This window comes from Stenella coeruleoalba (assembly GCF_951394435.1).
Source record: "Stenella coeruleoalba genome assembly, chromosome: 18".
Lineage (NCBI taxonomy): Eukaryota > Metazoa > Chordata > Mammalia > Artiodactyla > Delphinidae > Stenella > Stenella coeruleoalba.
Genome location: NC_137164.1, coordinates 20,490,326 through 20,514,737, shown reverse-complemented (window position 1 = coordinate 20,514,737; position 24,412 = coordinate 20,490,326). Strand labels below are relative to the sequence as shown.

The following is a 24,412-nucleotide window of genomic DNA, read 5'->3' as shown; positions in this document are numbered from 1 at the left end:
CTCCACTCTCCTCCAACTCCTTTTCCTTCTTTTCATCCTATTTCATCTTCTTTCCAAATAAACAGCCTCAGCTGACTGGCCACACTTAGGTAATCAGAGCACAATGCAATTAATGACTGTTTACAAGATTCTTGCTAGTATTTTTTCTACCCTTTATAGTGTTTGGCCTTTAAAATCAAGTGAACATGGAGACTTTTTTTTTTTTTTGGCTGTCTTTCTCTCTGACATATGGTATTTATGCCTTTAAAACTTTTTTTGTTTTCATTCCAGAACCTTTTACTGATGAGATTTATCAAAATGCAACTGCAGATCCGCCATTGATTGTCTGAACACAAAGTGCTATTAGGAGAATGATCATGACAAGAAAACAATAACAAAGAGCAGCTTTAAAAAAAGCCAGACCCTTAGCTCTTTTTAGGAGGGGTTATATTTTTTACCCCCAGAAATAATTCATCAAAGTCTGTCGCCCTGAATAAAATTAGAGTTTTCTTTTAGCTTTGGTAATAGGCAAGTCGTGGAAAAGCAATGCTCAGAAACATTTGGTAAAAAAAGTATATATATATATATATATATATATATATATATTTTTACTCACAGAAAGAGAGTTTGCGATTTTATTTCTAGTGGAGGAATGGGACCCAGGAATCAGATATGCATCTGCCCACAGAGCTGCAGTTCCCCTTCTCCAGTACATGGGGACCATTACAATAGGTACGAAGTATTAAATATTTTCAACATGATATTATTTGATTAAAATATAGTCATAGTCTCACCCCCTCTCTTCAAGCATAGGTATCAATCAGACTTCAAAGCATATGCTGAAGCAAAAAATAGTAAGAAGAGCCATGCGTGAGGGAATTTTTCTCATTCATTTCTTACTATTTTCTTTGTGTATTTCCTTTATTTGCCTAACGTGTAGTTCCACTGAACTGTTATAAGCTTATTCGTTTTGCAGCAACATGGTCAAGCTTTGGTATATCTTGCTAGTGGTTGTCTTATCAAGGAGTTTAGTTTACTATATGATGCAGATGGTGGTCTGTAGGTGAGCCTGCTAACCTCTGACACAGCCAGCTGTTATGATGCTCGTGCCAGGCTGCCGCTGAGGCCACCTTTAGACCTGCCATAGTGAGGACCTTGAGACTGGACTTGCAGCCCCGGCCTCTCTTCCAGGCTACCTTCCAGACTGCCTGTCTCTGTCAATTCACTGTGACTAAATCTGACCTCCCTTCAAATTGGCTCTCTTCCTAATTTCTATAATTTTTAGAGGCAATGCTGTGCAGTGAAAAGAGTAGAAATGAGGTGAAAATGGGGTTGATTACAAACTCAACATTTGTTGTTTGATTGGGAGCCAGTGTTCTTCTCCCTGAGGCTTATTTTCCTCCTCTGTAAAGTGTCAGTAAAAGAGACTGGAGGATTGTGGGCACTTAACAGGTTAACATTTCTAAGTGCCTATCCCAGTGCCTGGGACAACACAGATGGTGAATATCACTCACTTCCTCCCCTTTCCCTCTCTGGCAACGGCACTGCCATTGCCTACAGTGTCCAGGTTGACCATGTTGAGAGCAGTTTTTCTCCTTCCCTCTCCTTTACCCTTAATTAAAGCCAACTGCCAAGTAATTGGATATTAGAACTAGCAAGAACCTTAGAAATCATAGCCATCTGATTTATTGACAATACATAGAGACATAAGTCACCAATTCTCCTAGCAATTTGTCTCCCGTGTCAATTTCAGTAACAATCATTTGGTCATGAAATTTGTTACTTGATACTTGGCGATTATATTCAACAAAAAAGAATCAACCAACTCTTCTTAGTTTAGTAATGATGGGCAAACACAGCTTCCAACTCACAAGTCAAACTTTTTTTTGTGGCCGTGCTGTGCAGCTTGTGGGATCTTAGTTCCCCAACTGGGGATTGAACTCGGGCCCTCAGCAGTGAACTTGAGTCCTAACTACTGGACCGCCAGGAACTTCCCAAACTCTGTTTTCTTAAATGCTGTCCTATGGCTCTTTATGACTCAGTTTCTTTGGCAGAATTTTCCCTGCCCCTGGTATGTCCCTTCCCTCTTTGCCATTCACTGAGGAGAGGAATACATCTCAGAGACAACTGGAGGAGAAAAGGATCATAGAAAAAAACAGCAGGAACAAAAAATAATTCCAAAGGAAACAACATCAATTTTGAAAAGCCTAAAAGTTGACTAATGAATTACAATAATACATATAGCCTCAAAACTATTTACACCATGTTTTATATATGCTAGGGCATGAGTTTGTTTGTGTTCTGTCAAGTGGTTTATAGTAGAAAATCCTAAGGGATTCACTCTACCAGGCAAAATAAGAACTAGGTATGTTCATGTGTGTGTTCTTTATAACACAACTATTCTTCCTTTCCTACTCCATGCTGAACACCCATGCACAACCCAAACCTCCTCTCTGATACCTTTATCCTCTTCTCCCTCCCATGTTCTATGTACAAGAAAAAAATAAATTATCCACAGTCAATGCATAGTACATGTGAAGACAAGAAAAACATAAATCATGTGAAGTGTTAAGGTGTAAATAATTACATATTTTAAAAAATCAAGAGTCTATTTCTTTAATCTGCATAGCTACTGAATATACATGTCATCCAGAATTTTCTCAGTAATAAAACTAGAGCCAGAAAAGAAAAAAAGACCCTAGATCTACTGAGATCCTTATTATACTGACATCTACAATTTGGAAGGGCAACATGGAAAGTTTCAGAAAGAGCTGACCTTCAGACTTGAATGTTCTGCTCCCCAGTCCAACGCACTGATTGGATTCCGTGAGGGGCAAACAAGTGGGGGAAACGACCCCCCACCATCTAGGATTCTAGCGGGTTACCTCTGAAACGCGAAGGCATGCTGCTCACAGAACAGGATGGTGGCCACAAGGACTCCAAAGCTATAAAGCTTCATCCCCACAGCGATTTGCTATAAAACAAAACTCTCTGAAGAGAAGGGTCCAGATAGCTGATTACTTAAGAGCCTTCTTTGCACACTGGTTAAAATATAATGGCATGTTCCCAGTCGTTTCTGTGCTCATTCGACTTCGCTTCCATTCCCACCCTCAAAAAGAAAGTATGATGAGAGTTGTTATTCTCATTGTAGACTAACTAGAAAATATTTAACTCTTCAGGGAAGATGAGGCCAAGAATAAAAGGATAGTAATACAGTGGAAACGTGTCTTGTTTGTCGAACAAGACATAGAGTATTGACCCATGGATCTCAGCCCATGCTGAGCGAGGTCTCCTGTGGAGTACTAACTCATTAGGTCTTCCGTTGCTTTTCTCTTTTGCAACATTTTCAACTTAGATGAAGACATAAAAGGTGAGTTTTTCAAATTTATGGCTGAGAAGGAGAGATTATATGGAGGATTATAGGATCTCCATCCAAAGAGAGTTTTCCTTGTCCATGTGGAATGATGCTCCACCCGTAAAAGAATAAGAATGCTATGTGTGGGGAGCTCTTCTGAGAAGTAAAAAAATCAGGTAGTTGTGAATCATGTTTATTTAGGGAAGCTCACCATAACAGCCATAACACCACAACAGTCTGAATCAAAGCCTACCGTACGTCATCCTGAAGGTAGCACCATCTAACATTTTGTCTGGTGTGAGGCCACATCTAACCTCTGTAAGTGGAAGGACCCTGGTCCCCTTCCTACATTCCCACTGGTAAGTGCATTTGAATGCCCTTGAGGTCAGGGCAGGCAAATTTGCAAAATAAATCATCCTCCCTTCAGTGGACTTCTGAGAAGGAAAGGATTGAGAGTTCAAATCTCTCTCTGGGATTCAAAGGTATTGAAACATATTTAATGGATCGAGGTGAAACGACTGGGTTGGCCAGAAAGCTTGTTCATGTTTTTCCATTCCATAACATCTTACGGAAAAACCCGAACGAGCTTTCTGGCCAACCCAATACATTTTATATAAGAAAGAAGGAGAAAAAAGAAGATACATGCGTTTCTGCTCAATTGTGGAGAAAGAAACACAGGCAGGATAGACCAGAAATCAATGAGATGGGTTACCTCCAGCAGGTGAGTGAAAAACAGTGGGAATAAGAAGTGGGTAGAAGAGGGAATAAGAACCGGGTAGAAGAGATGGGGGGAGGGACATTTCTTCGAGTAAAACTGTTTGAATACCTCTGTATTTTAGAACCGTGTTAATTTTTCACATACTCAAAACAACCAGTCAAGTAAATAAAATGAATACAAACCAAACCAAATGAATGTAATTTTGTTTCAAATAAATAACATAACCACATTGAAGTGGAGAGGGGGAAAAACTAACCAAAGTGAACTTTTTTTTTTTTTTTTTTTTTTTTTTTTTTTGCGGTGCACGGGCCTCTCAATGTTGTGGCCTCTCCCGTTGCGGAGCACAGGCTCCGGATGCGCAGGCTCAGCGGCCATGGCTCACGGGCCCAGCCGCTTCGCGGCACGTGGGATCCTCCCGGACCGGGGCACGAACCCGTGTCCCCTGCATCGGCAGGCGGGCTCTCAACCACTGCGCCACCACGGAAGCCCCACAAGGCTTTTTTGATGGACAAACATTTTTGTTTCTCTTGGGTAGATATCTAGGAATGGAATTGCTAGGTCATAAAGATATTTAGTTTTATAAGCAACTCCTGTGCCTTTTTTTCTAGGTAGTTGTATCATTTTATACGCCCACCAACAATATATTAGAGTTCTAGTTGGTCCACATCCTTGTTACCTGACGCAGTCTTTTTCATTTCAGCCATTCTAGTAAGTGTATGGTGGTGTCTAACTTGGCTTTCATTTAAATTTCTGAGATGGTTAATAACGTTGAGAACCTTTTTTGTGCTCATTGGCGATAAGTATATGTGTGTGTATGAGTTCCAACCGTTTGCCTGATTTTTAATCAGATGGTTTGTCTTATTACTGATTTGTAGAGGTATTTATATACTCTGGACATCTATATGACACAATAAAAGGCAAAATTACAGATCCAGAAAATAGGTTAGTTGTTGCCAGGGCCTGAGGCTGGGGAGGAAGGGATTAACCTACCAAGAGGTACAGGAGAAGTTTTTGGAGTGGTGGGAAAATTCTCTGTTTTGATTGTGGTGGTATTTACACTGTGTACAGGCAAAATTCCTCAAACTGAACTCTTAAGTTGAATTTATTGCATGCAGAGAGAGAGAGAAGAACACAACAGCTTGATCAGATGGACTCCACCCTGGCTCACAGGCAAATCTCTTAGCTTCTCGGAGGTGCAGTTTCCCCTGCAGAAAAATGAGGTTAATGATAACCTACCTCTGAGGGCTGTTGTGGGAATTCAAAGGGATAGCAGCTGAAAGTGACCGGCAAAACAGGTGGTTAGCGCTTCCTTGGTGGCGCAGTGGTTGAGAGTACGCCTGCCGATGGAGGGGACACGGGTTCGTGCCCCGGTCTGGGAAGATCCCACATGCCACGGAGCAGCTGGGCCCGTGAAACATGGCCGCTGGGCCTGCGCGTCCGGAGCCTGTGCTCTGCAATGGGAGGGGCCACAACAGTGGGAGGCCCGCGTACCAAAAAAAACCAAAAAAACCCCAGGTGTTTAGTATGTCCCATTCATTAAAAAAAGATAAACCAGGAAGGGAGCTGAGAGGGGCCAATGTGTTCTCTTCCCGGAGCCTTACCCAGGTCAGGTGAACCTTGGTGACAGCTGTCCTCTTCTTTGGCTGCTCCCAAAGAGTTAGGGGATGAGTCACTGCCCCAGAAGCCAGTCTGGTCCTGGTGGATCGATCTCACTGAATCATGTCCCCTAGGGACCAGCTAATTTGTACATTTGCTCTCCAGTCAATTTGGAACATTAGGTGGCAAAAATAATATGGCAAGTGTGTTTCTTCAAGAGCCGTAACCCTCTGCCTTTATTAAGACGGTGCCTAAAAGGATAACCTCCCCTGTGAATAGTAGTTGCTTTGCCTTCTCTCAATTGGAGTGGGCTGAGGATAAGGGCAACGCCACCGTGATCTGGACGGGCCGGGACTTGGGTATGCAGCTCAGGCTTACTGTTAGGTAAGCGCTGAGAGAGTCAGTCAATTTCATGGCATTTCGTCATGAGTTTAGGTGCAGCTCAATTTACAAGTTTTCCTTTCAAAGTCTTTCAGCCATTAAAGCTGCATAATCTTGGGAGGTTTGGAGGACACATAATTGATAAATGTGTTTTCCTCCACACACTCTCTCTCATGTTTATTCATGCAGAGCGAAGCAGTTTTAGAATTTGCACAAAGGGTTGGCCTATCCGGCCCCCTGTGTTTCTGAGGGGGGAGGAAAGATGATGCCATCTTGGGAGTCATTGAAGAGGGGGATTTGAGGCCCGAAGGCAGAGAACTCCATCTCAGGTTCTCATGCCCTCGCTTTGGCTACAAATACTGAGCCTGGGAGTCGTGGCACCAGGAAGGTCACTAGACACCCAGAGAGGCAAATGCTCGTCGGCTGGATGGTTCAATTGTGAAGAAAGCAGGGTTTGTCCTCGAAACACTTCCATCCCTTCATTCCCCGTTTCTAACCATTACTCCCTCTTATGTGTCTATCCGCTTTTTAAGATGCTGCAGCCAGGCCGCCCCTTTGAAGAGCACCCCAGGCTGTATCCCATTGGTTCTCAAGCTTGACTGGTAATTAGAGTCACCTGCGCATCTTTTAAATCTCCAGCTGCCCTGGCCACACATCAGATCAATTATATCAAAACCTCAGAGGGCGGGGCATAGACACAAGCTTCTTGTAAATCTCCTGAGATGATTCCATTGTGCATCCAGAGGTGAGAACAGCTGGGTTGCACTAGCGCTTCTCCAGGGGTGGCCTGTGAGTCCCAGAATCTCTGAGAGTATTTGTGGAAAATGCAGACTCCTGGACGCACCAGCCCTCTCAGCACTGAACCTCAAGGTGGGATCTGGAAAGTCTGTGTTTTAACAACTTCCCCAGGTGATTCTCAAGCACACTTGAGTCTCAGAATCAGCTCTAAACCTTTCTCTAGCCCATCTGTTTCTCATGATATGGTAATTTTCCCTTTCCTTCAGCCATACCAGTCTTTCAGTTCCTCAAAGATAACCATCTTCTTCCATCCTCTGGACCTTTGCCTATTATAGCTGTTTATCTGGAAGGCACTTTGCTCTCTCTTTGCCATTAGGAAATTGGCAAAGATAACAATGATGAAGCTATAGCCTTAGAAAATCATCGTAAAGTGCATGTTTTGGAGGAGAAAAGAGTAGGTACCGAAGGGCCACGATCCCCTCCCCCGGGACAGTTTGGTTTACTAAGTCAGCTAGCTGTCACTGGGAGTCATAGAGAGGTTGCTCCAGAGATGGTGGGAGAAAAGTCAGTAGGTTTGATGGAGGTATTGAAGGAACAAGAGAGAAGACTTAAGTGATGTGCACCAACTGGGTCAGATGCATGAATGCAGCAGCCCTGGGCTGCAGGTAAGAGAAGGCAGTGCCAGGAGACACCTTAAGTTACCCAGCAGGACCAGGGACATGAAGCTTTTGGAGCCTGTGGCTGGCAGTGGGTGCCACAGGGGAGAGAGGGGCCATGGGGGAGAGGGACAGCAAAGGACAAGGCTGGGTGATGGGGGATATACCCAGATGGAGGGCAGAGCCACTTTGGCTACCTCCAGTGAACAGTGATGATGGGGAAATGTTAGTGGAGGGTTTTTTCCATCTCTCAAGTCTCGTGTTACTGGGAAAGTGTGATCTGATTTAAAGTTGGTTCAAAGGCAACTGACTATCAACTGCAGATCTTCTTTTAGGACAGCATTTCTCAAACTTTCATGTGCACATGAATTAAGTGGTGATCTTATTGAACTGCAGATTCTGATGCAGTAGGTCTGGGGTGGGGCTGAGATGCTGCATCTCTAACCAGCTTCCAAGCGCCCCTGGTCTTGGCCCCAAACTTAGAGCAAGGAGGTTTGAACATTCCGACTCTTAACAGTGGGCCCGTGGTCTGGCCCAATCCAAAAGTGCCTGCTTGAATCACTCACTTTTCTGTTGTATTGCACAGAGCTTTAGAATGAAATATTTGCATGCATTCTAATCCTCCAAAAATTAGATATGGTAGCTCTTTATTCACCAAAATACTTATTGAAATGGAACTCCCCACTTTGGACATGCCAGATAATATAAAAATCCCCGCCGTTTTGCCGACCTCTCTCTGAGTTGTTAAAGGTGAGACTGTGGGTGCTGACTAGCTTATCCGTGCTTTTGTGTCTGACCTAAGGTGGGTTATTAAGTATATGTAGACTTTAGACATGAGAAAACATTTACACAATTTTCCTTTTCCTTTTTTTTTTTTGGTCACCTACACACAGCCACAGTTGGTAAACTCTGGCTTCTGGAAAATAGGGGGCGAGGACACCGTGGAAAGAGCAGTCCTTGGCAGGCGAGAGTTTAATTCCCGGAATTTTGTTAGGAAACCGTCAAAGGAACTAGATTTCACAAGAGGATCGGTCAGCACTCCTGACTCGTGCTGAGCACCAGCTCTGGTTCCTGGATCATGAGGCCGGCAGAGACGTGCCATGTCTGGCTCACTAAGACAGCACCGCCAGCATTTCATCCAAGCGCACTGGTACCCTGGGGGGTTGGGGGGGGACAGAGAGCAAAGTCGATGCTATCTCAGCAGCTGCTGAATGACAACAGGTACAGTAACTGCAGGGAAGGTGGGCCTCGGAGCCGCCCAGGGACACTGGGGGCACAGGAGAATGTCTCTCGTGCATTAAGTATCGGTCTGAGAGGGGCTGGTGTAAGGTGGGCTGAGTTTCTGTACTTTTTATCATCGAGACCGCAGTTGTGCTCCAAGGGACAGACTAGATTGTGTGTGTGCGTTTCGGTGGATAAAATCGCTAGATTGGCTGAGACTTGAAGAGCCCATCTAGTCCTATGCATTGTCTCAAGACAGGCTCTAATGGCATAATTTCCAAACAAACAGGAATCCATCCCCTTCTCAAAACTCTGCAGATAGGTCTGTTTCACAACTTTTCTCACAATGACTTCTCTCTGGCATCTCCCACAGTCAGGAAACATTTGTTCATGTCTAATACAAATCGAGTTTTCAGTTACCCAGCTCTCCTTAAAAATCTAGAAAGTGCTTGGCACTGCTGGAGACATCAACACGGTGAGGCACGGTGCCTGCCCACTTCTCATTAGTCGGGGCTCAGATCTTCTGCAAAATGTTGCTAATCCTTCCTTCAGAATTACTCTTTCCCCCGAGCTCCCATACTTTACAAATTTGTTAAAGCATTTATCACATTCTGCTTTTGAGTACATTTTGCATGTGCACATTATCCCCCCACTGGATTAACATACATTAGATGTGAATTGGAGAAGATGGGAGGGGCTCAAGGGCCCATCCCAGCTCAGGGCTCTTTGTCAAATCCTTCAAGGAAACTTCAGAGGAGGATTGATGTGTGACGCTACAGTGTTTAATACCTTTGCTAGAGCAGCAACTTAAGTACCTGTTACATTAAAATGAACATTCTGAGCACAAGAAGTGGACATAATATTCACTGTGGCTTTATCTGCTGTAGCAAAGGATTGAAACAACCTAAACACCCATTGATAGGCCACTGGTTAAATACAGGTTGGCACGTCCATTCAACAGAATACTGTGCACCTGTTGAAAAGATTGAGGCAGGTCTATATTTGGCAACGTGGAACAGTCTCCAAGGTTTGGTGTGAAGAAAATGAGATGCAGAATGATGTGTATGGTATGCTAATATTTGCAATAAAAAGGGGCGTGTGTGTGTGTGTGTGTGTAACATGTGCATAGACTATTTCTAGAAAGATACAAAAGAAATTGGTAACAGTGGTCGCTGACGAGGAGGGGAACTGAGGTTTCGGGACAGAGGTAGTGGTGGGTTGGTAAACCAGATCTCTGGGGATAAAAACCCCTATTTGTAGAGTCTGATTATTTCTATGCTGTAAATACGCCCACCATGGCCAATTTCAAGATAACAATGGTTTAACATCGGAGCCAGTTGGAGCCAATACGAGCTGGCTTCAAAGCACATCACTAGACACGGGGGTGGGAAGGTGGCCTGCTTCCCACTGTGGACCCTTTGGTACAATTTTACTTTCTGACGTCATACTTGGATGGGCTAAAATGTAACAATAAACTTTTAAATTTAGAAAAATTATCGTGTTCAGATGGCTGTATTCCTTTAGCCTTCTCGTTCTCCAAGAGTCTTAGTTTTCTTCCCTTGATAGTATTCTGCTTTCCTGTACCTGTTCAGTCTTTCTGGTCAGGACCTATCAGTGCAGTCTTATACACACAAAAACACACTTAATATTGGTAACCTCTTGATATGTAGGGCAGGCCGCTACCTCCTAAGTGTAGGAGCTGTAGGAATGTCAGGCCAGGAAAGAGCCGTCTCCAAAGAGCTGCTGCTGGTGAAGCCAGGACGCACAGCTTAAGCATAAAAGCCCAGCTTCCTAGCAGCTGTGTGGGCGAGCGACATCTGTGCAGCGCAGGATGTGACCCTGCCAAACAGATGCTTTTCTGTCCCAGCAGCCCACCCGCGGGGGCCGGCTGCAGCAGAATTCCTCAGCAGACGCCTTGCCTCCCACCCCGTGCCGGCCAAAGTGAGGCCCAGACAGGCTAGAGAGGAAACCCCAGGCACCGCCAGCCCTAAAGATTCCTTCTCGAATCATTCTAGAAACCGTTTCGCACCAATTCCCAAGTCTGGCTTTTGCCCATGACTGGGTTCAATGTGTGTCTGAGAATTTGTGTCTTAAACCTTTCATTCTGGCCTGCTTTTTGTCCAACCCCCTCCAACTTACTCTTCAGCTTTCAGCTAAAATATTTCTCTTTAGACGGCTTCCTCTGTTGTAAGCCTGTCTCACCCTGCCCGCGTCAATCGCTCATCACAGCTGTCAGTGGAGTTGTTTATCCTCAGCCTTTCCTGATCAGCTGAGCGCAATGCCTGCCTCATTTACGGTGTATTCCCAAAACCGTGCGCAGTGCCTGACACATTTCAGCCCTCAGTGCGTGTTGGCTGAATAAATGAATAAGTTAGAGTACACTCTTACGAAACCTTCAGAAGACATCCAATACAGGGAACATTTTATTTGGAGAGAACTTGAGCATTACTTCATTTTCATTGTCCTTTAAGGCAGTAACATGCTTCCTGGCGGCAGATGGGGGAGAATTGTCTGAGGCTACATGGTGAAGTGCAGATTAAGACAAAGCCAACCACTTTGCATTTGGATGCAGCAGAAACACAGGTTATGGGCTGGGAGAAGCCCCATGTCGGCTTCCTGAGCCCACTGCCAAGGAGCAGATCTGGGGAGATGCATTTCAATTGCTTTGAAAAATGGCTAAGTTCCACTACATACCACCCCTAAAGAAGATACCTCATTGACGAGCCCTTCCACCACCATAGAGGGGGTCTAGTGTTGGTGCCCAGTGCTCTGTTGCTATTTAGCCTTTGGTAAGTTTTCAAGGAAATTGCATAGTCTATTAGAGCTGCTCAAATTCACACTGTTCCTCTGGTTTTATTTTGGAATTCTTTAACTATCCAGTCATTAGCTCTTTGCAAAGCAATGCAGCCAGTTCTTACCCAGCTTGACACCTGGCTAGGTATGTGTGTATGTGAGTGTGTGTGTGTGTGTGTTGGCGTATGGGGGTGAGGTCCGGGTAACCGGTCATTGGCACATATGGCCCCTGGGAACTTGAGGGTACCAAAAAAGTAAACATCGGTCCTATGGCCTGGCAGTAATCACGTGCACTATGATCTAAGAGCAAATGAAATCAGAGCAAGGTGGTTCCCAGTCACCAGATATCCAGCCATACTAGATCTAACACACAGAGCTAAATACACGGAGAGGCAGCACCCAAGAACAGATGCTTTTTTTTAATGGCTCTGCACTGCCCCCTAGTGTCTTGCTGCTCAATGACACCCTCCTTGGATAGAACCTTCCAAGAGTTAAGTAAGAATCTATTTGAAGGCACAGTGTTCAAGATGTTAGATCTGGTCAGAGCCCAAATCGTAGGGTTAAAAACAGAGGGCTTCCTATTGGCTGAAAAAATAAAATCTGATGACATTTGGGACCCTAGTTCTGAGAAAAGGCTCTGATGATGAGTCTTGGGTCTTCAGGTTACCAGAGACCCTTGGAGATCCCAACAGCCTGATTTGTCAGATGATCCAAATGGCCCCAAGAGAAGGATGGCCAGCAGAGGTCGGCCACAGAGAAGGCAGAGTTCTGACAGAGTGGACGGCAGAGTCACAGGGAGACAGAGTGCAGAAGGGCTACACGAAGGAGGCTCGTTAACAGATCAAACGCTGGCCTCCAGAAGCCAGTTTTAGGGCTGGTCTGATGATTCTCCCCACCTGGTTCTCACCCTAAACAAGAAAGCAGTCGATTTAAGCTGGTTCGAAAGATTATGTTAAAGTTAACAACACTACATACAGCTTCTATGCTTGGCTATAATGGCAAAAGCAGAAAGGGTGCCTGGAAAATAAGTTCTTTTTGTCTCTAGATTTTCAAAGCAATCAATTCAATCATAAAAAAAACTTTGTAAGAGACTGGGTCTTTTGCAAAGAATAAAGCACTTTTTGTTAAATACACGAAGGCTACTTGGCTGATCAGATACACGTGATTTTTGGAACCTTGTATAACGTCACCAAGTTGAAAACTTCGGAATGGTTTGACTTGTCCCCGTGTTTCCCGGGAGCACCCAGTGCTGAGCAGTCAGAAACGCATGCGCGCCTCCAGTCCTGCCCTCTGGGCCTTACACCCTCTTCATTCCTTTCCCCATGAGGCAAGCAAACACTGTCATGACCATCTTGGGGTTCACTTCCACCAAGTCTTCTGGAAGGGCATATACTCGTGCTCCAATTTTGCGGGCCATAGAGATGGCATACCTAAAAGAGAAAAGAGGGGGAATGAGGGGAGCCCAAGCAAGTATGAAGCGGACCCCTAAGGATCATAGTTATAGTCATTCTATATAATCTATACTATATACTCTCTACTCTGCACTATAAACTAGCTGCTAGACAGAGCTCATTCCTGGTATGGCTGGAGCCAATCACTGGGTTCCTCCTGAGATTCGAGGGCAGATGCTGGCCTGACAAAGCTCCTGACTCCATCAGACTTGCTGTCCAGCCTCGTGATAATGACCAAATTTATTATTTGTCCTTACAGAGCTTCCTAGCTAGCACCACTTTTGGTGCCTACAGCATGCTTATTCGCTTGGGCTGTACAGTGCAGAAAATGTCATAGAACTGAACAAGAGTGTGTGCTAGGGAAAGTCTGCAGACACCATTTCAACTACAGAAACGTTTTTACAAGGCAGAAAAAGGGGAAATGCATCTGTAATACCTCGACCTTACCCATCAAGTCCTTTCTTCCTTGTTCCATTCTAATCCTCGCCTACATGTATGTGTATTTATTTATGATACTATAATAGTAGGATAACCAGAGTTGTTTGGTTTTTTTTTTTGCAGTACGCGGGCCTCTCACTGTTGTGGCCTCTGCCGTTGCGGAGCACAGGCTCCGGACGCACAGGCTCAGCGGCCATGGCTCACGGGCCCAGCCGCTCCGCGGCATGCGGGATCTTCCCGGACCGGGGCACGAACCCGTGTCCCCTGCATCGGCAGGCGGACACTCAACCACTGCGCCACCAGGGAAGCCCCTAACCAGAGTTTTATATTACACATTTTTCACATAAGATTACCATAGCTGTAGCAGAATAGTTTTGCTCTGTTTATAGTTATATGAAGATAATTTTTATTAGCTGCAGTCTATTTTCAAATGAGCCCACACTATTACCTGGCAGTTCTTTTCTTCTCCTCATTATCTAGTCACTTCTTGCAGTGGCTACTCCAGAGATTCTCCATTCCACCCAAAGCCCCACTAGTCCCTTTGCTCTCCTGAAATGACTTTACTCTTACTTTATTGATCAAATTAATTTAAGAGCATGGGGCCAGAGCAACCCCGTTTTTTCTCTTTGTCCACCTCTCAATCACTTCCTCTATATTAATTATTAATGAAATAAAATTAATTTTCCCATTATAAAATAGAGGAAAAATTATGAAAAGGTTAGAAAATAGAGCTTCAGACACCAAACAAACCATGCCCAATCCTGCCACCATAGCCGCCGTTAGGACTCTATAGAATTCTTTTTACCCATTTTTCCAAGTAATTTTGTACCTTTTGCCCTCACAGGACAGTGCTTAGGGGCCTGGGCTCTCAGGTCAGACTTTGAATTTCAGTTGAACCACTTGATAATTGTAAAACCTTGGGCGAGTTCCTTAAACTTAATCACATCCCTCTTGAACATCTATAGGTTCAAGGTCTTTTTTTTTTTTTTTTTTTTAATTTCTGCGTCTTCATCCATGTTCTTCCCTCTGCTGGAATAGTCTTCCTAGCTCTTTCACCTGGTCCAGCTCCTTCTTACTTGTCCTTTCAATCCATCCCAGCTTAGATTACTTGGTAGAGCTTCCTGTCCCCTCCACAGCACCCTGGGGTCCTCCTTCCGTACCATCCCTCACACTCTAGTGTAACTGCTGTTGAATTATTTCCCTTCTCTCCATTAGATTGTGCTAGACATCAGCATACCAGGAACGCACGTCCCCACTTTCCCAAACTGGGCACAGAGAGAAGGGCGCTGCTGGGATTAGGTACATAGCAGGGCTGCTGGGCACTAGTCATTCGTTAACCCTGGACTTGTGTTATGGCTTGAATACGGCCCCCCACGAAACATATGCAGAAGACCTAACCCCTGGTACCTCAGATGGTGATGCTATTTGGAAAAAGTGTTATTTAAGGTATAGCTAGTTCAGATGAGGTCATGCTGGGGTAGGTTGGAGCCCTAATCCAGTATGACTGATGTCCTTATAAAAGAGAGGGAGAAGAGACACAGACATACACACACACAGAGAAGACAGTACGTGAAGTCACAGAGACACAGGGAAGGCCATGTGAAGACAGGGTTGGAGATTGGAGTGGTGCATCTATAAGCCCAAGGATGAGGGAGGTGTGGGACACATTCTCCATCCAGGCCCTCAGGAGGAACCAACCCTGCCGACACCTTGATCTTGGACTTCTAGCCTCCAGAACAGTGAGAGAAGAAATTTCTGTTTTTTGAAGTCACCTCGTCTGGGGTATTTTGTTATGACAGACCTAGGAACTAATACAGCCTGCTCTGAGAAAGGCGCCTCTCTCTCTAGGAAGGCAAGCTTTCCATAAAGACCAGATAGCAAATATTTCAGACTCTGTGGGCTTTGTCACAACTATTTCAACTCTGCTACTGTATCCAGGAAAGAGCTATAGAAACTATGTAAATAAAACCTGATGTATAAAAGCTGACAACAGACCAAATTTGGGCTCTGCTGACCCTCATCCTACAAGTAAAGCAAACAGCAGTTGCTCTTAAGCTGGTGAAGACTCTGGTCTTGAACCCCACCCCTGCCCAGGCACATCCACAGATATTCACAAATAGAATGTTTATATTTGCACTCACCGTGTACAAACTCTATTCAGGAAGCCTCCCATAGATTATGATTAGGAAATTGGTTTTATGAAATTACAGGCTTGCTTATCAATCAGAAGTCAACTGTTTTCAATTTCAATGGTTTCAATTGTTATCAATCGTTTTTGTCTCGTTCCCTCTAACACCTGGAGCCTTAAACTGCTATTGCCCAGTATTGAAAATAATGATGATGGGACACAGTACGTCATGAGAAGAAAAAGCATCAACAGTGAACCTAGAAGTGTTTGCACGAAGGCACAGGCACTGGAGTTCACAGCTCCCCGGATGCCGGCTCATCCTTTCCTCCCTGACCCCAGGTTTATTTACGTACTTTGCATTGTTGAGTTTCTCTTCATCGTTCAGGCTTTCTGTCTTCAGGAGGTCATAGTTAATGGAACCTGGTTGAATGGCATCAATGAGATCCAGGACGGGCAGACTTGTACTAATCTTTGGGTCCTGCATAGAGAGAAAGCATGGGTTTTAACAATATGCTCCCAAGTTCTATTTGGCTCAAGGAAAGCAAGTGGTGCTTTCCTCTTAAGTACGAATATATACATCCTGGTGTGGGAAATGCCACAGTGTCGCACATGGTGTTTCAAACCAGTCGTCATTTCTGTAGCGGCATCACTAGTAGCTTCCTGGTGGTTCACTAAGTGGGGGAAATCCATTGTCTGCCAACAGGCAGGGAGTCATTCCCAAATAGTGAATGGAAGGAAGTTAGAGCAACTAGAGAAAAGCAGAGAGGTTGATATATAGTATGTTTCATTCAAGTACTGGTTATTAGTAGAGGAAGGGATGATTTGAAAAAGAAACCACCAGAAAAGAGAGACTAAAGACATTAAGAGGAACCCCGATTCATTTTCAGGGGACATCCCAGAGGTGACACGCAGGGAGAGTGATGCGGGCTCAGCTGGATGGGATTCAGTGAATGCTCCTTTCCTGGGGACCTTAGGGAAAGAAAAGGGTCCATAGGTCCAGGTAGACAGTGACAGCAATTATGTGATCAAATGCAATGACTGCAACTAATATCCATTGGTGTCTCACAGTTTGCTCAGCACTTTTTATAGGTTATCTCACTTATTGCCACAAGCCTTGGACGGAGGCATCTAATCTTAATTTACAGCAAGCAAAGGGAGTTTCTGAGGTTAAGTGGCTTGCTAATAAGTGGTGGGGCTGGGATCTGAACCCAGGTATTCTGACTTAAAATCTTGGGCTCTTTCTTTGGCGTCTGTAAACAGTTTGATGGACACACGCAAAGCTGTGAATGCTTTTTTTTTTTTTAAAGGTTCTACCTGACTTTTTTAAAAAAGGAACATTATTTATTTATTTTTTTGGTGGCGTTGGGTCTTCGTTGCTGTGCGCAGGCTTTCTCTAGTTGCAGCGAGCGGGGGCTACTCTTCGTTGTGGTGCGCTGGTTTCTCATTGTGGTGGCTTCTCTTGTTGCGGAGCACAGGCTCCAGGCACGCAGGCTCAGTAGTTGTGGCTCACGGGCTCAGTAGCTGTGGCTCACGGGCTCTAGAGCGCAGGCTCAGTAGTTGTGGCTCACGGGCTTAGCTGCTCCGCGGCATGTGGGAACTTCCCAGACCAGGGATCGAACCTGTGTCCCCCGTGTTGGCAGGCAGATTCTTAACCACTGCGCCACCAGGGAACTCCCTGTGGATGCTTTTAAGGTGTAAATGCACAAAACTCTGCACCTGTGAGTACAGACGTGCCGAGGCAACTGTGTGTCACCATCTGAGCATAGTCAAGTTCAAACACCTCATACCTTGCGGGTCCAAATCAGAACCAATTCTAACAAAGAAGCAAGACACAGGACCCCTGCAAGGTGCTAGGTCTCCAGCACTGGCCCTCTGTAGAGGTAGAATACTATTTTAAAAGATAGAACGGGTCCATTTTTATTTATTTTCTGGGTTATGTAAGAACTACCACAAAATTAAGACCAATATACATATAATCGTAATCTAATTTCCACCATTAGCCTGAGCTTCTATCTCCATAGAACTTTTTGGTAAAGAAGCACAACGGAAACAAAATGCAGAGATTTGAGTTTCACCTTCTTTCCCACTTCCTTCCCACAGTCTTGGTGGACTGACAGGCAGCGAGATGGCCAGCAGCTGGCAGCGTTCATAGGTGAGGAGGGCCCAGGACTGTTTCTGCAATGGTTAATCAGGGTGCGCTGTGCTCGGTTTTTGAAGGGTTTCACTTAAAAGCAGTGTGGGGCTAATCTGACATTTTCCTTCTGTGGTCCTTTTGACCTAATCAATTCTGCAATGACTCAGCGGGAAGACAGGAGAAAATTAGCCCAGAGCATCACAAGAAGCAAAAAAATTGCCAAACATTCCCAAGAGTGAATCCCCACAGGATCACCCCGGAAGCTGCTGGGTAAGGAAATGGGATGCATTCCTGTAAAGTGGCAACTGTTTTACAGAGAGACGCATGCCCGGGGCTATTCACTTCATAGCCATGGTCAAGTGACCTATAGATACCCTCCACTCTATAACCTCACCTCGCAGGTGAAAGGTGCTTTCCCCTCCCTGATGGACACCACCTGCAATTACTAGCTATAACCTCAGGAGTTAGATGAGCCCCCAGTTTCCTCACTATAAAATCAGGAAAATGGTAGGACTGCCCTGGTGCTTCAGTGGTTAAGACTTCACGCTTCCACTGCAGGGGCCGCGGGTGGGATCCCGGGTCGGGGAACTAAGATCCCGCATGCCGCCCAAAGCTGCCAAAAAGAGAAAAACATCAGGAAAATGGTAAAGCTGTCTTCATCATGTCTGTGAAGAGAAAATGAGGAGCCCCCCTGTTACAAACAAGGAGCCCCTAGTACTGAGACCACGCTCCATCGTGGGAGCACCGCTCTACTGTACTGTGCGCCACCGCCTTCCCAAATCTCCTTCTGGGAGGACTTGCTCACATCTGTCACCAGCCTCCACTTCGACCTCCAGACCAAACGGATGGTAAGTAGAGGGAGGACAGAGCTGGCCAATTCCTGTGCTGAGCTCACAGGGACTGGGCGCTCCTGGTAGAGCCCAGCCTACAGACATACCTTCTGCCCTTTCTGGGAGGGGAGAGATTTTCATTTTTTCTCTTGATTTTGAGGGAAAGGATTGATAGCATGATGAACTGCCTCACCCGCCCTCTGAAGGGGGTCCCTCTCAGCCACCCTGACCTTTAAGCCAGGAAAATGTAGTTAAGATATGACGCAGACATTATACTGTCGATCAAGTACACAGGGCCCTTGAGGAAGGATCCGGCTAATGTATAAAACATGAGTGAAGAAATGTAATAAAATGTCATACTGTTATTAATAAAAATGGGATTTGGATACAAGTAAACAACTGCTTTTTTCTCAGGAAAAAAAAAAAAACATCCCATGGGAGATCTCTTAGCATTTTACATTTCACCCTCATTATGTTAACAATCTGAGCCGTGGAGCTATGCACATTTAAAAAACATTATATGTTACATTACTTTGGAAGAAAAACATCTAAAATCCCGTGTAAAACATGATCGGGTTTTTTAAATTAATTATTATGGGAGAAAACGACAAGAAATCTGTCAATGAAATGGCCTATGAACGTCAAAACAATAATGGGTCATTCAAGCAAAATCAAAACGGGAGGGGGAGCCTCAGAGACCTCACACTGAAGGTCAGTCTTGAAAACAGAGTGGAAGCAATAAAGATAAGCATAATGGCCGCGAGCAGGAGACACGCACGTTACCTTGAAACTAGAGATGGATGAACTTTTCTCCGCTTCCTTCAATGTTTCATTCACCCAGTGGACAATAGTGTCATCGTTGACCTTCTGCCCACCTCCAAGTTCTTCAAGAATATTCAGTGTGTACCTGAACAAAATCAAGAATGATTTCTGGAGAAAAGTCGCTAAAGAATTCACTATTGTAGAGCACAGAGAACTTTATTCAATACTCTGTGATGACCTATATGGGAAAATAATCTAAAAAAGAGTGGATGTAGGTAAGTGTATAAGTGATTCACTTTGCTGTACAGCAGAAAGTAACACAACATTTTAAATCAACTATACTCCAATAAAAATGTTTTAAAAAAGAATTCACTATTCACAGAGAGTCGCCAGCATAGAAAAGCTTTTTTTTTTCCTGTCTCAGAAGATGGCATGAACACCATTACATCTGAGGAAAAAAGAATATGTAATGACACTAGTTCCTTTTAGAATAACAAAATAGAACTTTATACTTAGAGTCAGGTGCAGAGCGAATACCACTGTCCTTGTACAGAGAGAAAGCAGAAGAGAAGCAGGGAAAGGAAAATGAAATAAAGGATTTGAACCAGTGATGCTTTTCTTAAAGGAACTACGAAAATCAAGGAACAATTCAACGTTAGAAAAGCCCAAGCACTTACATCCGGAAAAAACTATAGTTCAAAAAGCTACAAGTACCCCAATGTTCATAGCAGCACTATTCACATTAGTCAAGACATGGAAACAACCTAAATGTCCATCGACAGACGAATGGATAAAGAAGATGTGGTACATATATACAATGGAATATGACTCAGCCATAGAAAGAATGAAATAATGCCATTTGCAGCGACATGGATGGACCTAGAGACGATCATACTAAGTGAAGTAAGTCAGACAAAGACAAATATCATATGATATCACTTATATGTGGAATCTAAAATATGACACAAATGAATGTGTCTATGAAACAGAAACAGACTCTCAGACATAGAGAACAGACTTGTGGTTGCCAAGGGGGAAGAGGGTGACCGAGGGATGGATTGGGAGTTTGGGGTTAGGAGATGCAAACTATTATAATAGAATGGATAAACAACAAGGTCCTACTGTATAGCACAGGGAACTATAGTCAATATCCTGTGATAAACCATAATGGAAAAGAATATGAAAAAGAATATATATATGTATATATATATATATATATATATATATATATATATAACTGAATCACTTTGCTGTACAGCAGAAATTAACACAACATTGTAAATCAGCTATACTTCAAAGCCCAGGCAGGCAACATAATAAAGAAAAAATATAAAAGAGTTTCCTCTGTGTATCACAGAAGTAGAAATATTGGGAATACACAGTAATCTCTAGTTAGTCTCTAGTTTGAGGGTAAGAATTGCCTTAGATACATACTGTTATGAGAAGTGGGTTGTGCAGGGGAAACATTAAGAAGATGCTTCAAGCTCTTAAAATTCCATGGAGCAGGGCTTCCCTGGTGGCGCAGTGGTTGAGAGTCCGCCTGCCGATGCAGGGGACACAGGTTCGTGCCCCGGTCCGGGAAGATCCCATATGCCGCGGAGCGGCTGGGCCCGTGAGCCATGGCCGCTGAGCCTGCACGTCCGGAGCCAGTGCTCCGCAACGGGAGAGGCCACAACAGTGAGAGGCCCGCGTACCGCAAAAAAAAAAAAAAAAAAAAAAAAAAAAATTCCACGGAGCAGAGAAGACTCAGCATTCCCCAAGCTAATCTCTCTCAAAGAGTAAACACAGGGAGAGAGCCAAGCAGTAGGGCAGGTGGGCAGGTCTGCTGGCCTCACGGTTCAGTCTTGTACGGGGGGAGAGTCAAATTACCCACGAAAGACTAGAATTTCAGTGTGTGTTGTCCAAAATGAAACTCTAGTATTGTGCCATTGAGTCCTGTCTTGAGGGCCTCCCTAAATGAGGTCACCCTCCACTTGGGTGCCCAGGGTTTTGCTCATTACATAATCCATCGGATATCTTCCTCCAGTTACGGCTTCCGCGCTAAACACAGTTCTTCCACAATGGTTTCCAAGTGTAATCTCGGAAACAGGAGCAATGCCCTGCTTCCTTCAGGTGAAAGTGCTTTCCTATCATTGTCGATGGGGAGGAAGAGGGTTTCTGCAACTTTTCTTTATCAAAACAGTAAAATCGTGCGGACCAATCCGGCATCCAAGTCCTCTCAATGACACCTCCCCCGACTCCCTCACATCAGCTGGTTCCTCTTCATTCTGCCTTTTCTAAACTACTGTTCCGGTCATGTCATTTAAAGTGACTCTCCGAGGCCCAAAGAACACAGATCAAATTCCTTAGAATGGCACACGAGTCCTTTCGCAATTTGACCTGAGTGTCCCTTGTCAGTGCCTCTCTCATTTCCTCCTTCCCCTCCTTCTTCAAGGCTTTATGGTCACACACACTCATGCTCTCCCAGCTGCACAGAACCATCAGCAGCTCACCGACCGCACCACGCATCCTCCTGCCTCCTGCTTCCATGACTCAGATGCACGCTCTGCCTTGGATGTCCTTCCTCTCTAGTGAATTTCTAATCCTGAGAACAAGTCCCAGTTCAAGCATCATTTTTCTGACCCATGCAGTATATTAATCATTATTGCTACACTTGCTTCCAACCTGCTTCCCAGAGCTTTTCATGGAGTTGATGTACATGTCTCTCTGCCTACCTTGTGCCCTTGGACAGAGTCCATAGACCATATTCATCTCAGTGCTTTCACGGGTCAGCAGAGTGCCCAGTACCTACTGGGCATCTAGCAAATGAAAGAGTAGAGTCGTAGATGAAACGAACAGAATGATTTTCTCCCAGGAAAAGCAAGGAGAAAGTCAAGATGGGAAATGCTTAGTCTGGGCCCAGAGATGGGACCAAAATTCTAAGGAATAACGAGTACAAATGGGATAAGTTCCAGTTAGATTTTCAAAATATTACTAGTTTGGAAAAAGGCCTGAGGTTTGATCATATCATTTATGTCATAACCGGCTTGTTTCCTAACAGCATGTGCATTAAGTTACCAGCATTTACTATACCATGTAAGCATTTCTGCCTAGTCCGCTCATTAAGAGATGGTGGGTTAGTGTTTGTTTCATCAGGTCACGTCCATAAATAACCTGAGAAACAGACTAGGTTTAATCTTCCAGCAGCCTCACTCATCTCAGGACCAAACTCTCACTTCCCTTTGCCAGGAGGCCCAGGCTGCTTTGTTGACTCTCTCCAGTGGACAGAAGCAGTGCTTTCAAGCCACTCCTTGAGTGAGGGAAGAAAATGGTGCAGAGGAGAAGCTCACCTTTATACAAAAGTCTATTCATGCAAATATAAAAGGCCACAAAGGGACAGGGAAACTTAGACACAGAACATCCTGGAGGCAGCTGACTGCATTCAGGGCTCTGAGAATAGCCCCTCATGGTGGCACACAGCGCTAGGGAGCACAGAGTCGTCCTTCTGCCACCTCAAGGGAGATGTGGAGGTTTAAAAGGAATCAGACACCTGCTTGTAAGGACATCAGAAAAACAAAGGGAAGAAAGGCAAAAATTTAGGTTGGAGACTCCAGTCTAGAAAGTCCACCAAGCACCAAATGTAGATTCAAAATTGAAAACAAAAATCAATTTGGTTTGTGTCTTCCTAGGATTTTCCTTGTGAGATAATCGTTCCTTATCGTGAAACATGTTTTGGGGGGACTGTGCTATTATTAAATGGAACCCTGCAGACAAGATCCCAGTATCTCTGGTGTTTGCACACCACGCAGTGCGGAGAAGCCCTCTTTCAAAATGAAATGGCCCCGTGAGCTCCAGCTTAAGCCAGGGCCTCATCCAACAGCAGGCGATGGGTGGGGTGTGGGGCTGGAGAAGCTGTGATTATGACTTGTGTGATTTCCTGCCATCAAACACTTGTGTTATTTCTTTAACGTGTGACCCAGAGGGACATACCTCAGTGTTTTGTTTTTCAGGGACCTATCCCCAACTCACCGTCCACAGCCTGTTTGATCTGGGGAGAATTCCCTCCGTGGCCTGCCTCAGACTCTCGATTCATCTGTTGGAGTCTGACTATTGTGGCTGTCTGCTGGCAGCCTGCTTGCCTCAGGCTTTTGTCTCCAAACTTAGACACGTGCAATTTGCCACCTTTCCAATCTGAGAATGATTTCCAGGCTACTGAAGGGGAAAGGGAGGTTTAAGCTTTCATTTGTTTTTAGAGGGAAAAATGACATGCCATTTATTGTCCAGATAAATGACCAAATTAGCACATCTGTGAAACCCAATGAAACAAATTCCAGCTAGAACTGGCTCTAAATTTATTAGATCTGTTCATGTGTGGCATACAGAGAAAAAAAAATATCCTTCTGGTGGCATTTACATAATTGTCAGTCATTTCATCACCTTTCACAGTAATGTATTTCTCTGTCCATTTTCTTATAGGCACAATTCTTATAGAGTAAAGACACATGAGAAATATGACTTATTTACCAGGTAGAGACACAGCAGCAAACTAGCCCTTATCATATATATACTAGCCTTAAACTATGATGTTGGGTCACATTTTTATAAAACTTCCAGAACGAAGATCATATTACAAAGTGATTTTCAGATATTATGAAATTCAAAATAGAATAGAGTTGGCCTGAGTTTTCTTTTCTTTTTTTTTTTTTTTTTGCAGTACGCGGGCCTCTCACTGTTGTGGCCTCTCCCGTTGCGGAGCACAGGCTCCGGACGCGCAGGCTCAGCGGCCATGGCTCACGGGCCCAGCCGCTCCGCGGCGTGTGGGATCTTCCCGGACCGGGACACGAACCCGCCTCCCCTGCAGCCACAGGCAGACTCTCAACCACTGCGCCACCAGGGAAGCCCCCCTGATTTTCCTTTTAAAGTCACTAAAATAGAAAATATCAAAGATAATTTCATCTTCAAACCCATGAGTCAATGTAACTGTTGCAACTAAAAAGACTTTTGCTTTGGTTTTTAAAGCAATCAGTACCAAAAGCCAGTCTGTTAAGAACTAAAAACACACGTGAAAGAAAATAGAGAGTAGTTCAGAAATCGTTTCTACAAATACACCGGTGAGAACAGCCCTTAGGAACTTTCAGTGATGTTCTAGATACATGCAGTGAAATAGAGGCTAAAGTTTCTTTAGCTCTGGAGTTTTCTGTGCCAGAGAAGCCTTATGACATCTGCCTTCAATCATTAAACAGATCCCAGCTG

The 24,412-nt window shown here is 44.5% G+C and overlaps 2 protein-coding genes across 4 annotated transcripts in view; both read right to left on the bottom strand.

Moving 5' to 3' along the window:
• Nucleotides 1-2,938, bottom strand: part of CPB2 (carboxypeptidase B2) — a gene marked incomplete at its 5' end in the record, with an annotated part of 39,984 nt that extends 37,046 nt beyond the window's left edge. The window contains one exon of the mRNA XM_079903400.1: nucleotides 2,865-2,938. Within this exon, the coding sequence (XP_079759526.1) occupies nucleotides 2,865-2,938 (74 nt within the window). The remainder of the gene's footprint in view (nucleotides 1-2,864) is intronic.
• An 8,114-nt stretch (nucleotides 2,939-11,052) lies between these two features.
• The window catches only part of LCP1 (lymphocyte cytosolic protein 1), an 82,132-nt gene continuing 68,772 nt past the window's right edge, over nucleotides 11,053-24,412 (bottom strand). For 2 of the 3 annotated variants that reach the window (XM_079903417.1, XM_079903418.1), the window contains 3 exons: nucleotides 19,202-19,325; nucleotides 15,808-15,932; nucleotides 11,053-12,867 (listed from right to left, as the gene is read on the bottom strand). In XM_079903417.1, the coding sequence (XP_079759543.1) occupies nucleotides 12,735-12,867; nucleotides 15,808-15,932; nucleotides 19,202-19,325 (382 nt within the window). In that variant the 3' untranslated portion in view covers nucleotides 11,053-12,734. Of the gene's footprint in view, nucleotides 12,868-15,807; nucleotides 15,933-19,201; nucleotides 19,326-23,079; nucleotides 24,085-24,412 lie in introns of those variants that run through there. The other variant, XM_079903419.1, reaches the window with a different exon arrangement.